The following is a 20,936-nucleotide window of genomic DNA, read 5'->3' on the forward strand; positions in this document are numbered from 1 at the left end:
GAAAGAAGAAAAACAATACAGATGTTGGAAAAAACATTATCCCCATATCTCTTTGACCTTCAGAATAAAATATAAGACATATATGTTACTTTAGAAGCATTTACTGTAATCTCTAAATCAGTACATGTATTAATGCCAACATATTAGAATTTATCTAATACTGTAGACCAAGGTTCAAAGACCAGCTAAATCATCTCAGCCAAATGGACCTTAGATATTGAGACTGTAACTACAAATTTGCAGTCTAGACTAAATGTATTTCCTCACCCAAGTTGGGTGATTATTGGCACTCAGTCTGCAGTGACATCTGGTATCAAATTCATAGTCAAATGTTGTAAAATATTACATTTTTATTATTAAAATATTTATTATTACTAATATTATAATATTTCATAAACTTCAATACTTAAAAAAAAAAACAATTATAATTGAAAATTACAACTGTAATTTGCTGTCGTCGTAACTGATTTGTGGGATGCACATCCAGGGCACGAAGCTCCCGTTCCACCACATCCCAAAGATGCTCTATTGGGTTGAGATCTGGTGACTGTGGGGCCATTTTAGTTCAGTCAACTCATTGACATGTTCAAGAAACCAATTTGAATTGATTCGAGCTTTGTGACATGGTGCATTATCCTGCTGGAAGTCGCCATCAGAGGATGGGGACATGGTGGCCATAAAGGGATGGACATGGTCAAAAACAACACTCAGTTAGGCTATGGCATTTAAACGATCCCCAATTGGCACTAAGGGGCCTAAAGTGTGCCAAGAAAACATCCCCCACACCATTACACCACCACCACCAGCCTGCACAGTGGTAACAAGGCATGATGGATCCATGTTCTCATTCTGAATACCATCTGAATGTCTCAACAGAAATCGAGACTCATCAGACCAGGCAACATTTTTCCAGTCTCCAACTGTCCAATTTTGGTGAACTCTTGCCAATTGTCGCCTCTTTTTCCTATTTGTAGTGGAGATGAGTGGTACCCGGTGGGGTCTTCTGCTGTTGTAGCCCATCCGCCTCAAGGTTGTGTGTGTTGTGGCTTCACAAATGCTTTGCTGCATACCTCGGTTGTAACGAGTGGTTATTTCAGTCAAAGTTGCTCTTCTATCAGCTTGAATCAGTCGGCCCATTCTCCTCTGACCTCTGGCATCAACAAGGCATTTTCGCCCACAGGACTGCTGCATACTGGATGTTTGTCCCTTTTCACGCCATTCTTTGTAAACCCCAGAAATGGTTGTGCGTGAAAATAACAGTAACTGAGCAATTTGTGCAAAACTCAGACTGGCCCGTCTGGCACCAACAACCATGCCACGCTCAAAATTACCTTTCTTTCCCATTCTGACATTCAGTTTGGAGTTCAGGAGATTGTCTTGACCAGGACCACACCCCTAAATGCATTGAAGCAACTGCCATATGATTGGTTGATTAGATAATTGCATTAATGAGAAATTAAATATATATTCCTAATAATCCTTTAGGTGAGTGTATGTCTATCCCTCACAGCCTCGCTTTCATTACCTTTTAAAAAATATGGCGCTGCTGTGAATAAGGTCTATACTTCATAAATTTAAAATATGATTAATTAGGCTAATGAGTGTTTTTATAAACGGTGGACAATCAGTATTGGTCATTGGTCAAAAAAGTGTGGGAGAGGGGCTAAAGTATCCTCCACCTGATTGGCTGGGCGCCCATCTCCGTCCCAGTTTGCCTTGACAAACCTTTAAAACCTCCAGATCAGAAGAAGCGATAACCAGTCATAGGCAACAGTCCCAGCGGAGCCGTGTTGGGTTGACAGCAACAGCAACAGCCAGCTTGACTATAATCAGAAATTTATCAGACAGAATATTGATTTTTTTTGGGGAAATAAAAACTTCTGACAGCTAAGGCGTTTACAGTTTGATTGATAGCGCGTTCGCCAGTCCTCCTCCAGAGCCGCTTAAATGACAGGCGCGTGCATGTGAGCTCGCGTTGACGCCAGTACAGAGAGGGATGCTGTAGAGCAGCTCAACTTCCACCAGCTCAACTTATTCTGTTTAATTTATCATTCGTGCCTTAACCATGAAGACCATACTCGCTGCATATTCCGGTGTCCAAAAGGGTAAGTAAAAGAAAGTGAAATAATTGCTGTTTTGCTCATTTCATTTGTTGTTCAAATAAAATTTTTAGCCTAATTTGACAGTTTTTCTATATTAAAAATAATTTAATCCTTACTTTATTCCATATAATAGTTTTTTGTGTAACAATCAGACACTTAGCGAGAGGGATAAAAGTGTTACATGAGCATTAGTGTCTTACTTCACAGTGTTTGTTGTTACGGGATTGAGTTGTCTTGTGATTTGATTCTAAAGAAAGTGTGTGTGCTTTAGTACTGTATTAATTGTCTTTTCTGGTGGGGCTTTTTAAACTGTGTGCGTCAGTTTTTTTAATGAATTTGAGTTATTATACGGTGTTGGTTGTGTGTGTGCTCTGATTCTTAGGATTTAAAAGCAAATATCTTTCTGTTTTAACCACAGCTGGTTGGTTATTACTGGTATGTTACTTCTTTGTCACAGTGATGATATGCATGACATTTATTCCCAGGCTTCAGACAGACCTTTAGTGTTGAGAACAAGCATTAATGGGTGTCCTTTAAATCCCGTAGGCTCAGGCTCCAGCATCCTCTCTGCTTTACATGACCTGCCGTCCGTCCCCTGGCTGACACGATCCAAGATCGTGAAACATCTGCAGATGATCTCCGTCCTGCAGTTTGTCATGACATTTCTTGCCATGGGTGAGTGAACAGTTAAGTTCTTTACGAGACTTAAATCGAAGGCTTAGAGAATTTACAATGTAGGACATTGTGCTGCCTTACTGAACTCGTATGAATTATTTTTGGTCGTTTATGAAGTCTGTCATTTCTCTTGTAGGCATTGGCTGCTCTCTGCTGCTTATGTACATGTTTTGCACTGACTTCTGGGTAATTGCCGCCGTTTACACGGCCTGGCTCATCTATGACTGGAACACCCCAAAACAAGGTACTGTCTTGATATGATTAAAGCACATCATGATTCAACCTGTTCAGGAGTGTGTGATGATTGTTCCGACTGTGTTTGCATTTGTTTTCTTTGTAAATGTTCCAACATCTTTATCTTAGGAGGCCGCAGATCGACCTGGGTGAGAAATTGGACTGTGTGGACATACTTTAGAGACTATTTTCCCATAAGAGTGAGTGACTTTACATCTTATACAACATTATGGTTTGAGTTCAAATGGCTCAGACACTGAACAGCTAAAGGCTAATAGTTAGGTAAACACAAAGATAAGCCTCTAACTGAGTTATAAAATGTATGGACGTTGCAAATCTAATAGTGCAAATCCTTATGGAGTCCTGCAGAGTTTAAGTTTAGATTTAAAAGGGACTGTTCACACAAAAATGAGTCTATTATTTACTCAGGTTAGTTTTGTCTCTCTTTCATCAGAAAATGCGCTATTGTTCAAAATGTTGGGGTTGATAAGGTTTTGTAATGTTTTTGAAAGAAGTCTCTTATGCTCACCCAGACTGCATATAAGCAGTAATAATGTGAAATATTATTACAATTTAAAATAACTGTTTTCTATTTCAAAAAGTAATGTGATGTCGAAGCTGAATTTTACTCCCTTCTTCAGTGTTACATGACTACAGTAATCATTAATATGTTGATTTGCTACTTTAAGACACATTTCATATTATTATCAGTGTTTATATTTATTTTAGATTTAATATTTTTTTTGTGGAAACTGATACATGTTCCAGGATTTTTTGGATTTAACGCATCTTTACTGACCCCATCTTTTGAACAGTAGTGTAATTTGCATATTCTGATAAGCATGAAACATGCATTGATTGGTTTCGTCTTGGTCTCTCCTTGACATTGCTGGATTGGGTGGATCTTGATGTGAGCTGTAAGAGCTCTGCTAGACTTTGCTCGTCCTGATCAGTCATGTTTTTCTGTTCGTCTTGTGTCATACTTCTGATATATGAACCAGAACACAAGGGCTCCATTGAACAACATAGGTGAAACAGGAACTCAAAAACATTTTGGAATAAAACAAATATCTGCTTGAGGAACGGAAAAGTGAACTGTGACCTCTGTGACTCACTTTATAAATTCAGTCTTAAAATATGGTACTATTTAAATGCAAATCTTAATTTGAAGTATTCATATTTAACTAAAACTCTTAATACAAAGGACTCTCTCAAAGGAATTCCCTGCATAGGCCAGTTGGCTTAGAAATTTACCTTGCAGTACACATAGAGCGTTTGAGTCACATGATGAGATCATCACTTTGCCTACTGTTATAGTGTGTGCCAGCAGTGATAAGAGTGAGGAGAAATAAGGTCAGCTGTGATTAAAAATTGTCTATATGAAAAGTGTGATAGATATGGGAATGATTAAAGGAGTAGTTCACTTTTGAAAAAACTTTTGCTGAGAATCTCCCCCATGTCATCCAAGATATCCATGTCATTCTTTCTTCAGTCGAAAAGAAATTAAGGTTTTTGATGAACACATTCCAGGATTTTTCTCCATATAATGGACTTCAATGGGAACCAAATGGTTCAAGGTCCAGAAGACACTTTCAGTGCAAACTGCAAACTGTTCAAAGGGCTTTAAATGATTGCAGACGATGAATAAGGGTCTTATCGATCGAAACGATCACTCATTTAGTAAATCAATAACAAAGTTTAAGTTTGCTCTGTTCTGTGACACATATTTGTGACTCTCCTGTTCGAACTCGTTCATCAAAAGGAACAAATCTTTTTCCGAGTCATTTGGCTCATTCAACGAACGAAACGAACAAATTGACTCGGAAAAGATTCATTCATTTTGATGAACGAGTTCGAACAGGAGAGTCACGAACATGCATCGCAGAACAGAGCAAGGCGAGCATTTGAGCATATAAAACTTAAACTTTTTTTTTTTTAAATGAGTGATCGTTTCGATTGATAAGACCCTTATTCATCATCAGGAATCGTTTAAAGCCCTTTGAACAGTTTGTAGTTTGCACTGAAATTGTCTTTTGGACCTTGAACCGTCTGGTTCCCATTGAAGTCCATTATATGGAGAAAAATCCTGGAATGTTTTCATCAAAAGCCTTCATTTCTTTTCGACTGAAGAAAGAAAGACGTGGACATCTTGGATGACATGCGGTGAGTAAATTATCAGCAAAAGTTTTTTGAAAAGTGAACTACTCCTTTAAAATGGATAATTTATCTTAAAATGGCAATTATGTCATACATTACTCACCCTGGTGTTGTCCTAATTCTGTATGTCCTTCTTTCTTATATGGACCACAAAAGGAGATTCTTTTAAAAACGTATCTTTAAAGTGAAAGTGAATAGCGAACAGCATCAGTCTTTTAAAAAAAGACGCAAACGCATCACAGAATCATCCGATGTAAACACATGTTGTGTATGAAATATACAATATGTGTCACATGGGATACTTTAGTGTGTGTTTTTTTAGAAAGCTTAATGCTGGTTGCTATTCACTGCCATTAGATCCATAAAAGAAAGAAGGGCATAATATGGCATGAGGGTGATTCATTTCAGTTTTTGGGTGACCTATCTCTTTAAGGTGTGGTTAGGGCGAATTGTCATGGTCAAAATCATTAATTCATCAGTCATCTAATAAATGAATACACACAATTGTGAATTTCTCTTGAGGGCGAAACATTTCCTCACCCATATTTCGCAAAGAGTTGAAATCGGTCACGAGATTTCGCCGTGATGACCAACAGAAACCTTGTTTTGGCAACATCACAACACCATATTATTGTGGAAAGAATAATATTAATTTGTTGTATGATAAATGTGTTGTTTTGAGTGTAAGATTTCGAAAAACTAGCAACTGCACCTGCAAACGTACAAAAGGCTAGACTTTCCCCTCCAGATGTTTACACTACATCAGGATCTGTCTTAAAACCTTTGATTTTTTCATCCGTTAATGTCATTATGTAACACTGACTGCTGTTTATGAAACGAGGATAAGCAGCTCTTACGTATTTACAGCTTCTTGTACAGTACATACTCATTCAACTCATTAACTGTTGCTCCGCTTTATCTACTGCGAATATTAATAAGGCATGTCTGTCCTTAGTTATCTGCTAAAAATATTATGTACTGTATTAGAACAGCAGATAAGTGCTTAATGATAAGAAAATGTGTTCGTGAACAATATAATGTACACACGCCTTTACCTAGATAAAGTGTCCTAAATCTAGGAGGCCTTTTGAAAATGCAATATATAGCTATTAGTTCAAATGAAGTTGTTTAACAAGTTAAGTTAATAATTTCTCACTGTGAAATTTAAGCATTGCATAGAAACAATGCAAATGAAGTAATCTCCTGCTTCATTTTTCTCTGATTATTTGCAGCTCATCAAGACGCATAACCTGCTCCCTAGCCGAAACTACGTTTTTGGCTACCATCCTCATGGCATCTTCTGTTTTGGTGGTTTTTGTAACTTCGGGACAGAGGCCACCGGATTCTCCAAGATATTCCCCGGGATTAAGCCATCTCTTGCCACATTGGCTGGAAACTTCCGCTTGCCAGTGTTTAGGGATTACCTGATGTCTGGAGGTACCTTACTTGTTTTATTTTATGGATTAAACCAGAGGTGTAGAATTCAGTAGGGATGCTACCAATATCCAGTGACAATAGCAATAATTTCAATTAAAACTTAAAATATATTTATATATTTATAGGCAGGTTTCAGCAGCAGTTGATGTCCCCGTCTCCACCAATTTCAAAATCAAAATCAAACCTTGTACCTTTTCAAAAGATACACTTTTGTACCTAAAGGTTGCATATTGGTACCTTAATGGTACATTAGCACCTAAAATTAGCACCTAAAATGTACATAATAGTACCTACATGTACATATTAGCACCTAAAATGTCAATAATAGCACCTAAAATGTACTTATTAGCACCTAAAATGTCAATAATAGCACCTAAAATGTCAATAATAGCATCTAAAATGTACATATTAGCACCTAAAATGTCAATACCTAAAATGTACATTATTAGCACCTAAAATGTACTTATTAGCACCTAAAATGTCAATAATAGCACCTAAAATGTACATTATTAGCACCTAAAATGTCAATAATGGCATCTAAAATGTACATATTAGCACCTAAAATGTCAATACCTAAAATGTACATATTAGCACCTACATGTACATATTAGCACCTAAAATGTACATAATAACACCTAAAATTTACATATTATCACCTAAAATGGACAAAAAATGTTTACCTTTTGAAAAGGTACAACCCAAGTGACAGCTTTTTTGTACCTTTTTTTCTGAGAGTGTTGGTCAGGTGAAAAAGTAAGTAAATTTCTCAACAAAAAAAAAGGAGAGTAAATTTCTCAATGCAAGAAGTTTGTTTCTTTGTCTGATTAAAAAAAGGACCACAGTTGCTCTCTGTGGTGTAGATAAGAATCCTGTAGTCAAGGACCTCTGAGCTTTGTCCTATTGCGTACAGAGACACAGTCCAGCATTGCTGTAGTGCTGATGTCAATATTTTTTGAAGAACTGCTGAAACCTGCCCTATGTACCCAGTGATTGATAGACTATTCCTCCACCCTATTATAAGAAACAAACATCAATAGTTTCTTTGAAAAACAAATGTCAAATATTTTCCTCAAAATTCCAATATAATATAATATAATATAATATAATATAATATAATATAATATAATATAATATAATATAATATAATATAATATAATATAATATAATATAATATAATATAATATAATATAATAATGCCAAAGGTCTGACACTATACTCTCCCGTCACTCAGGTATCTGCCCTGTAAATCAAAACTCCATTGACTACCTCCTGTCTAGTAACGGCACTGGCAACGCTGTGGTCATCGTGATCGGAGGGGCTGCCGAATCTTTGGACTGTGCTCCGGGGATGAATGCCGTCACGCTGAAAAAACGCAAAGGCTTTGTGAAACTGGCCCTCAAGCATGGGTGAGAACCGCAAATCATTTTCCTCACCACCTTCCCAGTATTGTTTATGGAAGCGTATTGCATTCACTTTGCTTTTCTCAATTAATGAGTTAATTGTCTCAGAATTACAAGATCATAATTCAAGGATTTTTTTTGCTCTGTTTTTCTGAATTAATGACTTGATTTTCTGAGATAATTCTGAGATAATTAACTCATTAATTCAGAAAAACAGTAGATTGTTTTTCTTCAAGTGAATGCAATATGCTTTCAGTTCTGTTCAGGTTTTCTTGGTCATCATCAGGGTTTTTGCAGGTGAAGCAACACAAAGCAGAAAGTAGTTTGAAGTGAAGTATTAAGCCAGTGTTTTATAATCATAAAACGTGGAGAAACAACAAGAACTTTGCTAATGGAACTACATCATTACAAAGCAATGCCTAATAATACACTGAAAATCCCCAAATCTCAAAGAAGCTTACAAGAAAAGTGCTTTTGAATAAATTCCTAAAATACGACTTGCCTCTCTCACAAGATTTTGGGAAAAAATTAAACTGATTCTTAAAGGAGCAATGTGTGACTTTTAGCGACATCTAGTGGTTCGGTTGCGAGTTTGCACCAGGTTTGCACTAAGGGCTCAGCCCACTGCTCACCCCTCCCTTTGGAAGAAGCTACGGTTGCTAAAACGGGACAAACATCTCGTCGGCTGAGACAGCAGAGAATAGCCATAGGAAGCCAAGAGTGTGTAACATTGTCACTGTTTCTGTACCACAGTCCATTATAAACCACATCATGAATACTGTCTGTTTACAAAGCCATAGTCAGGTGAGGATCAAGGGTTTTAATATAAAATTTAATAAAATAATAATCAGCTGATTGTCTCACAAACGTAACCAGCAGCACATTTCTCCCCACATACTGTAGCAAACCCATAATACAGCGAGGGAGCAGCTATATATTTTTTCTAACAGGGTAGTAATAGTTTAGCTGGCTAATATGAGCTGTTACTGTGGCTGAGCTGGGACGCGTCTGCATGAGTCCAAAGGTCGGAACTGCGCGCGCTGTTACAATCATGTCATCTCCGCATCCCATAGATACTATTTACTACACACAATAGGCTTTTTTCTCTGATTTTTAAAATTCTTCGCGATCGACTTTAGTGATAAAAGACTTTAGTAAAAGTCTCTATCGACAGGTTAGTGATTCCTGTAACGTACTGTTTTACGGTCAATGACATGAATACTAATCATCAGCTGTCTCACGAACGTAACAGCACATCTATCCCCAACATAACAAACCCATAACACAGCGAGGGAGAACTAAGTTACATGAAACAATCCCAACTACATATTTTACACAACTCACAAGGGAAAAGTCACTACTCACGGAGTGTAAGGCTAGCTTCCAGCTTTCCGCTACTTCTCTTTCAAGGTAGTGATGAAACGCGTTCTGTAGCGCTGTTTGTTCGCGTTCGGCTACGGTAGGAATATGACGTCACAACATGGCGACCTTCATAGAAGGGGATTCCCGCGGTTATGGAGCTATTAATGTCTCATTCTAAGGTAATAAAAACATTACGGCTAATTAAGTAAGTTCTTTATACACCACTGAAAACATAGTTATGGATGTCATATTGCATTTCTGTTAATAGATACTCAACTTTGTTACACATTGCACCTTTAAATTGATTATGATTGAAAATGTGTATTATGATAACTTCTTGTTCCCCTCTCAGTGCTGATCTGGTGCCCGTCTACTCATTTGGTGAGAATGAGGTTTACAAACAGCTGATTTTCAACGATGGTTCTTGGTGGCGTGTGGTTCAAAAGAGGTTTCAGAAGATGTTAGGCTTTGCCCCGTGCCTGTTTCATGGTTGTGGACTGTTCTTCCCAGAGTCATGGGGTTTTGTACCTTACTGCAAACCCATCACTACTGTTGGTGAGTGACACCAAACAGACGTTTTATGGCCATTTTTCTCTATCTAGGTAATCAAGATGTTAGCCTTTTGCAAAATTAGATAGAGTTTAAAAGAGTAAATTATACATATATACAGTTGTAATTTTCTTAAATTATCAACCCCCATTGCAAATCATCTTTATTGGCAAAAATTACAGACTTTCAGCTTTTTGCAATGAATAAATCAAACAAAAGTAATTTAAATTGCATAACAAAACAAATGTTTCAAGTGTTTTCCGCATATAACCTCCTGAATACAACAGCAGGTGTTCAAGGTAATCAAGGGTTTCATTAGTTGCACCAGGTGAGCTTGAGCTAGAACACATGAAATATATGAACTGGCTACACTTTAAAAAATACTGGGTTGTTTTAACCCAATTTTGGGTAGAATATGGACAAACCCAACCATTGGGTTAAAATGTCATTTAAAAAATGTAACCCAAGGCTGGGTTTGCCCATATTTTACCCAAAATTGGGTTAAAACAACCCAGCATTTTTTTAGAGTGGGTTTGTTGAGCTGCATCTTAGAAATATGACTAAAGCCCTATTCGCACGGGATAAGTATCACCTGGTGACCTCTAGCCATTTGTAATAATTACGTAGGTTGTCTGAGATCTTTATCCCGTGCGAATCGGCCATGTCTATAATAATTCTCCCGCAAATGACCGACCATATTTCGCAGAAAACGTAGCTCCTGTGATAATATTAGTCCTGTGCGAATCGACATCTCTGTGATCTGGCGGGGTCGTTTATATTTTTTTTTCAAAGTTTTTTTTTTTTTTATCCATCTTTCAATGAAGAATAGAGGCTGCGTTGGAGTGTTTTGATAGTATTTTGGGTGCTGGGTCATATCGTGACCCAGAGAAAGCTGAAAAACAAAAAGAATGATTAGATGGAGATGATTGACATGTATAGCAGGGCAATTCTTCTGTTTATTATATACAGCTAGACATAATAACGACAAGACATTTCCAAGCTATAGCCTAATGACATCATATCCGGGAGATAAGTCAGTAAATTCGAGTAAAATCACAGGCTTCGCTTATCCCGTGCGAATGCGCCACATGAAATTCAGATGTGGGTGGGTATTTTCAAATTCACACGAGGTCCCCAGATAATACTAATCCCGTGCGAATAGGGCTTTTGTCAAAAGAATGGTCCAAAAAGTTAAGTTCACCCTTAGTTAAAGCAAGTACTAAAGATGCTTGCTATAAAGGGGATGGATAATTATGAGAAGTAATTTAAAGTTGCATTTTCAGTTGAAATTGTTGAAACAAACAACTTGCGTTGAGCTATTTCAATTACTTTTGTTTGATTTATTCATTGCAAACAGCTGAAAATGCACATTTTGCCAATAATAAACCTGATTTTGCAATGAGGGTTGAATAATTTTGATCACAAATACAGTGTATAATACATTATACATTATATATGTTTATTTACAGGTTTAATGGTAAATAGAATTAATATGTGTCTATTTGAATTGTACTAGATATTCTGCTTATTCTAAGGGCTATGCATGGGTAATGAGACATAAAAATATCTAGAAAAGACCTAAAATAGTTTTATAAAGTTCAAGGACAGTCTCTCTATTGATAAAACTGCTCTTTCAGCATACGGTCAATATTTCCTGACATCAGAATCCCATTATTGGTTAAAATTTAGACATTTGTTGACATGAACTTGGTAGCGTTTAATGCTCTGTCAATGAACTTGATAAAAAAACACTTCTCTCTTCTACAGTTGGTGAACCCATCACAGTCCCGAAAATCGAGGAGCCGAGTCAGGACGTCATAGATATGTACCATGATATGTACATCAGGTCCCTTAAGTCTCTCTTTGACAATTACAAGGCTCGTTTTGGTCTAAATGAGAGTGACATCCTTCTAATTCAATGAAAGAATACATTGAAGAATTGTAATAACTTTATAAAAGAACACACTGGAACATCCGCCTATAACTAAAGTGCCTGTTCAGAGAAGGTGAAAGAAATCAATGCGGTTTCTATTCATTCAATGGTGTAAACAGTACTGAAATGTACCGTTCTACATGGGATGCAGGGAATCTAGCCTGTGTCACTTCTGCTCATCGCCACCGGGTGGCAATCTACAATAAATACTTCGCAGACGGCTGCCTAGTATAATCTCGATTTCTCAGATGGTGGATGTATATTCCTCAATATATGGCAATATATATATTACAAGTAATGTATTAAATATTTAATTTAAATGCTGTACTAGATAAAAGTGTTTGCCCTATTGTATTATTTTTAATGCACATGCAATGCAATTATTGGGAGTTTTGCTTTACTAAAAAGCCAAAGGGTGGTTGTGTAACCAAAGAGTGGAGATGGATTTTGGCCTTGTGTTATATAGCAACTAACCAAAAAGGAAAATTGTGACTCAATTGTTGGAATAATACGTCGGAATGAAGGACAGGAAAGTTTGCTTTTAAGAAAATGATCCGATAGCTCGAAGGTTAAAGTGAAGTCTAGGAGGTGAAGATGATAATGAATTTCTGTAAATGTGTGACAGTATTATCAGAATACTGGTTATCTTTCTGTAACACTTGATAATTTACCACAGAAGTATTAATTTTGCACATGTTTTGTTAAGCTCAAGCAAATTGTTTACTGACGTTTGCAAAGTTCAGTTTTCACCTTGACATCAACATTTGTCCCAGTTACAAGTATCAGGTAATTATTCCAAAAGCAAATGCTTGAAAGACCTCAAACATGTGTTTGCATGCCAAATCAAACAAGCCTTTTTTTTGGAATATCAATTAACCTGAATTCAAGTGCCAAGTACACGTGCAATCATATTTGAGAGAACACATTTTTATTGTGATTTTGTATGTAAATGGATTCAGGGGACCTGCAGCTCTTGATTGGTTTATAATATGCAATACATGCTGACATTTAACCAAGGATCGTGACTTATGAATATGGAATAAATTCTGCAGCGTCCATCTCTGATATCAGCCTTCATTTATGTACATGAAATCCTGATTCTTTGAATTCAACTTTTGTATATTTTCTGAATAAACGGAAAAGTACCATGTGCTGTCTTGTTTTGAGCCGTAACACTGTCTTTGTATGACATATAACAGAAAATGTTCTCTTATTCCTGTTTTAAAACCTTTATTTATGCAACAGTTAGAGATTATTAGTGGTTAAATTAATCAATAAGGCTGTATGGCCAAATCAGTATTCTCTTCACAAATTAAACATAATAAATGTTTGTTTTACTTTTGTAAAAATTTAAATATGCATTTAATAAACCAACTAACAGAAAACCCCAGGATATGTTTAAGGTAGAGAATATTATAGGATTTATTACAGCATGTAAAGTCTCAAGATGTATTAATAAAGCAACTAGTGTACCACTTTTGTAGGGCAGAAAAGTGTCACTGTCTGGGACTTATTTGATTGGCTTAAAGTGAGGTGGGGCACATAGCCATGAATGAAAGATTTCTAATTATTTATCTAGGTCACTAATTGTTTACTTTTATGTTAAATATTTATTTTACAAACTGAGGCCTTAAAATTATGATCTAGAAATTGTATGATTTGTTTAATCATCCCCCCCCCCAAATATCTTATTTATTTATTATTATTTATTATTTATTTATATATTAGTTTATTCTCTCTTTTTTGCTTTTAGTTTATTTTTTCATGTTATAATGAGTAGGACTATGCATGATTAATAATGTAGTCTGTACGGACTTCATATATGTTCACATGCAATGTTTTTTTTTACTTTTTTTTTGACTGCAATAAAAAAATGAAAAATAAAATAAAATGAAACATTCTTTTAAAATGAACAGAAATGAACTAGGTCCGTAAAACTTGTAATTTGTAATTTGGCTTAGTTGGGCAATGGCGCCCCCTTGTGCTTCATGGAGAATTCTACTTCATATAATACTACTACTACTACTACTAATAATAATGAAAATACAAATACTAATAAAAGTTATTTATTGATTATTAATAAAATTAGTCTTTAATTTGTAGTAATTTATTTTAAAAAAATCTTTGTTTTTAAAAGATTTTAAAAAAGAACTACACTTTTGTCGTTTTATAAATTCGTGGAACATGCCCGTTTATTTCACATTATTTTATGCTGGTATCAATGCAATGCTCACCCAGATATTAAAATAAGGGGACTAAACTGGTAACTGGTCACGTTACCCCTTGCTTCCTCATTTTTTCTACGAACTAGTGCACAGCATGAGTTTCTAAAGGCCTCCTGCCGCCCTTTTCAATTTGATTGACAAGCTCTACACCAATCAACGTAGAATACCCATTTACGTCACCGAGTTTCTGCTTTAGTGACAGCTTCCTCAGCGAATAGGTACGAAGCGAGGGTTTGGCGATCAAGGTCGCGGTAATGGCTTCCTAGGCAAGACTTACTTTGTTTATGCCGCCGTGTGGACCCTAGTAGCTGTGTTTAGTGTGCTTAATGTACATTATAATACAAACCTGCACGTTTTTGAAGAAAGTTCAGAATCTGACACCTTCGTACCGGAAGTTTCTCGCCGATGGGGCTGAGTTGTATGGCTGAATGAGGCTATCGCCTATGATAGCGTAGAAGGATGAACTCAATCGCCGGTCGGGATCTCGCAGTGTCCGCTGGAGCTGTCAGCAGCAACCCCGGAGCAGGGTCCTCCAGAGTCCTGCATGTGGAGCTCACATCACAACAGGTAACGTTACACCTGCAGTCCCAGCCTAATGCTCCATATGTGCGCGCGAACATCTAGCGGATCTTCTGGTGCATGTGTCACATGTCACCGGATGATCATAACACACTGGGCCTCCATGTCCAGTCAAGCTCTGGTCCACATTTACGAATGCACGGGGTTTCAAATAGACATTTCGGAAGCAATTAATAAGTCTGTGTTAATAATAAAGCGCTGGCTTGTTCATGTCAGAAATACCAGAGCGGTTTCACAGTGTAGTGTAGTCTTATCACTGTAGTGGGTCTCCAAACTCAAAAACACATACACAAAATAGACCAGACAGCTTCCTAATATTTATTGTTCATGCTTAAAATACTTTGAAACTGCCTAGGAAGGTAGTGCTGGTGTTGTCTTATGGAGTGAGCTGTGCTTATCTAATTTGCACTGCAGCTTGACAGCACTGACTTAAATGACTGTAAATGATGTCATACTTACACATTGGCAGACATTGTTTGGGGGCTCTGCAAAGATAAACCCTTGTTATCAATGTTTGGTTCATTTGGTTTCATGTTACAGTCTATTATTGACATTTTAATGGTTTATCAACAACAACAAACAAACGAAAAAAAAACCCAGTTATTTTTGTTGATAGTATGTGTTTTAATTTATACCTTTTTATTAAAAAATCTTTGCAATTAAGGGTTTAAGGATTTTAAGATTGCATATAGTGTATTATTGTTGATGTAATGCTTGAGATGTTAGAGAGTAGTTTTGATTGTGTGTGTGTTGTAACAATTGCAATGGTGCAATGTTGCACAATACACACAGTGCACATACATGGCCTGAAGCTGTCCTAACTGAGAGTGTAGACCTCAGTTTTGCGGTTTAATCACCACTGGTTCCCGCGAAGTGTTTTGGGGATCGCAGGGTTTCCTGTTAAGTCGTGTCTGTTGATGACTTGGCATTCTGCAGAGAAATGTTGCATTACTTAATGCTGCGAACATGGGGCTGGAGTTATGTTTTAGCATTGCTTTAAGTAAAGAGCGTTTTCTTGCAGGAAGAACTCACTTTGAATATTTGCTATATAAAATAATACATCATATTAAATATTTAAATTTAAGTTAATTTTTTTAGATATAAATATGTACTGGTATAAACTGCAGCACATGAAAATATACTAATGGCAATATCAATGTGAATATTTTTAATGTAATATATTGCCATTAGTATATTCCCGTGTCCTGCTGCTATATATACCAGTAATATTGATGCTGTCAAATAGAAAGATGCTCGTAATTACTGTATGATTTGACGGCTTCATGCAGAGTTGTATGATTAATTAAAATAAAACTGAAAGTGTGACATGGACTCAAACACAACATTCACAAAACATGCAACCTCTTGTAAAGAAAAGCACTTATAAACACTACCCTCCCTCCACCCAAAAAGACCTAAATGGTTTATGAAAATGAAGAAATTAAGACATTAGTTTTGTATTTTTACAGTTGTACTGCAAAATAAAATATTAATAATTAAATCAATTTTTGTTTTACAGCACAATATTACAGTATTTATTATTTTGTTGAATATTGTAATTAATTTAGTAATAATTTTATAATAATAAATATTAATTAATTATTTTTATTTTATAATCATTGATGAGTAATCAAATATTTTGAGTTACAAACAAGCACAATAAACTTTTTTCTACAATCACATTTTTAATTGCAAACACAACTTTTATTAGAAATAAACATTCCCATTGTTGAGAGCATCTGATTGGACAAAAGTCTATATTGCAAGATGAGTCATCAGTATATATTTAGTCCATTTACAAGAAAAATCGGCATCTTCACCTTTTATTCGAATATTATTAAATATTTGTTAAAAACTACTTTGTAAGCATATTGCGTAGTTGTGCTTAATTGGAGTGAATTGTTTTATTTGTTATAATGCAATGAAACATGGCAAATTGTGTGGACATAATTTTCAAAGACGTGTTATGTGAACAACAGGGCCTTACGCGGCTTAAGTTGTGGAGACACTGGGAAGTTTTGATTTTAAGTCGACAGCTGCACAATTCAGCACTGCAAAACAGCGTAAAAAGTAGCCTAAAATGACTCGAGACAATGTTATATGCCTAGTCATTTGTTTGTTCCAGTTCATTTGATAAGGAGTCATTTCACGGTGGCCAATTTTAATATTACCAGCTAAATGAGACAAACTGAGAGTGTATCATTAAGTTGGCTTGAGTAAAAACAATAGACCATTTTGCAAAATGTAAACAAACAACACTGGTCCAGAAGCACTTCCTGTTTCAGTTTTTTAACACTACACAAAAGCTACAACCAACAGAACATATAAAACTGAATCAAAAAGTTAAACAAACATCTTTAAGATGTTTTCTTTACATGTGAAATAAAGAAAACAGTTACGAACTGAAACAGGAAGTGTTTCTGGACCAGTGTTGTTTACATCTTGCAAAATAGGCTACTATTCAGGGATAGGGGGCTTGGTTTGTTAAACTGTGAATGTGAAACCATGGTAAAAACAATTGTTTCAAACCAATTTGAAAGTTAGGCTAAAAAAACATGTTGCATTCAATACGGACTGATTGTCTTTTTTTTTTGTTACATAGCCTGCCTCCAGTTTTGACTAACTAAGAGGCGATATTTTACCGCCAAAATGTCCGTAAAATGTCCGTAAACTCTGGAGTAGACATAACCATACAAATCAAACCTGGTTTAGATCAGGTTCACAACGCTCAATATAAACGCTCTCTGTCAATTCAGTTTTGATCCAGAGTTTGCTCAAACTAATCTCAAACGTACCTGACCGGCTTCGTGCAACAGAAGCTTAAAAATGGCATGATTTTTATCAGGAACACTGAAATGTGAAACCAAATATGAAGTCCCTATCACATGATGGGGGTTGTTAGAGCTTGTCACACCTGTCTGAGGTTAATTTTTCTGGAAATGGTTGTTATGACACAAATTTCTTTGGCAGTTACACTTATAAACTTGCACTTATGCACTTATAAACTACCCTCCCCCCACCCAAAAAGAGCTAGATGGTTTAAAATATGAAAACGAAGAAATTAACACATTAACATTAGTATTCAGTCCCTCCAGGATTTCATGATTTTTTTTTGGTGATTTTTGCAATCAAAATGACTGATTTTGTGGTGGTAATTTCCAAAAATTTGTGAAAAAATTTGCGATTTATATATAACATTTACCATAATAGTATTGTATTTTTACAGTTGTACTGCAAAATAAAATATTAATAATTCAATCAATTTTTGTTTTACAGCGCAATATTACAGTATTTATTATTTTGTTGAATATTGTAATTAATTTAGTAATAATTTAATAATTATAAGTAATAATTAATACTATAATTATTATTATTATCACTACTATTATTATTTTATAATCATTGATAAGTAATCAAATATTTTTCATATCATCAAAATGTCCGTAAAATGTCCGTAGTGGAAACTCTGGAGTAGACATAATAACCATACAAATCAAACCTGGTTTAGATCAGGTTCACAACGCTCAATATAAACGCTCTCTGTCAACTCGGTTTTGATCCAGAGTTTGCTCAAACTAATATCAAACGTACCTGACCGGCTTCGTGCAACAGAAGCTTAAAAATGGCATGATTTTTATCAGGAACACTGAAATGTGAAACCAAATATGAAGTCCCTATCACATGATGGGGGTTGTTAGAGCTTGTCACACCTGTCTGAGGTTTATTTTTCTGGAAATGGTTGTTATGACACCAATTTCTTTGGCAGTTACACAGTCACTTGTGACACTCTTATTGCCTGAGGCAAAGTCTTAAAGGACCACTGTTAAATGGACTACAGATAACCTCGTTCACACCCTTAAACACAATTAATTTGTTTTCCTGCAGAAAAGCATTTTTTGTTCAATGTGATATAATTGATCAAATTTAGAATGAAGTCATGTTTGATGTTTCGGTTTCATTTTAAGTGTTTGAAACAGCTGCAAAGTGCAAACTGCCTAATAAGGGAAAGTGGATCGTATGCTAGCTTCCTTGGCTAATTCTGCTAACCTACTAACATTTACCATTCAACCAAACTGACCCTTGATATTCATCAGTGTTTTGTTGTCTGAAAAAAGATAGAAATGGGGGAAAAAACTGAACAAAGTGTGGTGTTGTTCCTGCAGCTTCAATAATCCTGTGGGGCATCCCATGACTCAGATTTAGTATTTAATGCCTCACGGTCGGCACTGGAAATTCTTTGTGGCTGGTTGTGATGAAAGCTGGTCAGGTGAAGACTTTAGTGTGCTGAACTCTCAGATTAAGTGTTTCATTGAAACGGCTGCGCCTGTGCCTTAAATCTGGACCTTGTGAATGGTGACTCAGGACTTTCTCTCCATCTCATTTTGTATCTGTTATTTATTAATAACTTTAGTTTTTGAATAAACAAGGGTTTTTAATGCCACAGAATCACAATTATGATGACTATCCCTTTCCAAAATATAAAGAATAATGGTGCGTTTTTCATGTTGACCAATATATTGCCAATATCTGCCAATTTTTTTCAGCTTATACATTTTTCAGTTTGGTCGATGTTTTGGAATTATAATTTTTTTGAAGGTCCAGTGCTTACGCATCCAGGTTCACATTCTCTGTTGTCATAATTTCACCATCTCTGTTTAACCCGTCTATTATCTTTGGGTCAATTTGACCCCATTCGTTGTTTAACGTCTGTAAATATTATTATTTTTTTGCTTCAGTTCAGATTGAATGACTTTTCTACGGAAGAGGATGAGGGCCAAGCAATAATAAAAAAAATAAAACTATCTCGAGATTAAAGTCATTATAATGCGAGATTAAAAAAAGTCGAAATACAATCTTGAGAATAAACTCATTAAATTGCGAGAATAAAGTCGTTGTGTTTCGAGAAAAAAATCGTTACATTTTGAGAAAAAAGTCGTAATATAATATTGAGAATAAACTCATTAAATGTCGAGAATAAAGTCATTGTGTTTCGAGAAAAAAATGGTTAAATTTCAAGTAAAAATTCGGAATACATTCTCAAGATCGTATTTCGAGTTTTTTCTTGAAATTTAACGAGTCAACAAAGACATAAATTACCTGAGACAAACCTTTGTAAAAAAAAATTATAATATTGTGGAAGTTTAAATTAGGTAAAAAATGTTATCAGATTTGAAGGTAACAGGAGAGTTAACAGTTCTGTCTAATAAATGATTAGATTAAATAAATAAACAAAGAAAGTAAATGGTAAATGAAAAAGTATAATAACATTTGCTTTTCTTTTATTATAGAATAGCAAATGCCATAATACTTTATGATCTACCGTCAGCATTAATTAAATAAGCATTTATTGTGTGTCTTTGAATAACTAAATACACATTTAAAGGGATAGATCACCCAAAAATGCATATTTTGTCCTCGTGTCACCCTCAAGTTGTTCCAAACCTGCACGAGTTTCTTTTTTTCTGTTACAGAAAAAAGACATTTTGAAAAATGTTGGTAATCAAACAGTCGACTGTAGACATTGAGACTCACAATGAGACCATGATGATGTTTTGTTTTGTGCCTGCCCTGTGTGTTAGTCTGTTCCTGTTCACTGTCAGTTGCTTGTGATGGAAAATGGAGAACTGCAAAACATTCAGAATTTAGCGCGTTCAACATCCAGCACATGACATCACCTATTAAAAAAAAATCTTGAGAAATATCTGAGAAATGTCATGATGTATTCCCAATTGCTTGCTTAAATGGCACTCTCAAAAACCATCGTACATGCATTACTTTGAAAGATTTGAAAAATCTTTACTGTTGATGTACGGCTTGTGAAAGTAGTAAAGTAAAAATAAAATTGAATTTGAAAGTCATTTTTAAAAAATTTGATTGTCTTTCTCACTAAATGTCTTTCTGTCTTTGTCCCAACAGAGGCGTTTGCGTCACTTGCGGAGCATAGCGGCCCGTAACATTGTGAACAAGAATGGCTCTCCTCTGCTTGACACTTACTTCAGCCTTCACCTCTGCCAGGAAGAACGGATATCACGAGGTGACTGATGCTAGCTGAGCTCGCTGAGACTCTCTGACTGTTCGCCTAATTTAGTACTTAAAGGAGTAGTTCACTTTAAAAAAAAAACTTTGCTGATAATTTACTCACCCACATGTCATCCAAGATGTCCATGTCTTTCTTTCTTCAGTCGAACAGAAATTAATTAATTGAACCAGACGGTTCAAGGTCCAAATGAGAGTTTCAGTGCAGCTTCAAATGGCTTTAAACGATTCCAGACGATGAATAAGT

General features: G+C 35.7%; 2 protein-coding genes across 2 annotated transcripts in view; both read left to right on the forward strand.

Annotated features, from left to right (window-relative positions):
• The first annotated feature begins 1,767 nt into the window (after positions 1-1,767).
• dgat2 (diacylglycerol O-acyltransferase 2) lies at positions 1,768-12,181 on the forward strand. The gene is made up of 8 exons (XM_039677353.2): positions 1,768-2,105; positions 2,649-2,777; positions 2,914-3,021; positions 3,141-3,211; positions 6,401-6,605; positions 7,837-8,011; positions 9,720-9,922; positions 11,684-12,181. The coding sequence occupies exons 1-8, from the start codon at positions 2,066-2,068 to the stop codon at positions 11,836-11,838; spliced, it is 1,086 nt and encodes a 361-aa protein (XP_039533287.1). The 5' UTR covers positions 1,768-2,065; the 3' UTR covers positions 11,839-12,181.
• A 2,124-nt stretch (positions 12,182-14,305) lies between these two features.
• Positions 14,306-20,936, forward strand: part of uvrag (UV radiation resistance associated gene) — a 114,409-nt gene continuing 107,778 nt past the window's right edge. Inside the window, exons 1-2 of the mRNA XM_039677630.2 lie at positions 14,306-14,641; positions 20,570-20,687. Coding sequence (XP_039533564.2) covers positions 14,534-14,641; positions 20,570-20,687 — 226 coding nt within the window. The 5' untranslated portion in view covers positions 14,306-14,533. The remainder of the gene's footprint in view (positions 14,642-20,569; positions 20,688-20,936) is intronic.

The sequence above is a fragment of the Pimephales promelas genome, chromosome 23, assembly GCF_988280905.1.
Source record: "Pimephales promelas chromosome 23, fPimPro1.hap1.1, whole genome shotgun sequence".
Taxonomy (NCBI): domain Eukaryota; kingdom Metazoa; phylum Chordata; class Actinopteri; order Cypriniformes; family Leuciscidae; genus Pimephales; species Pimephales promelas.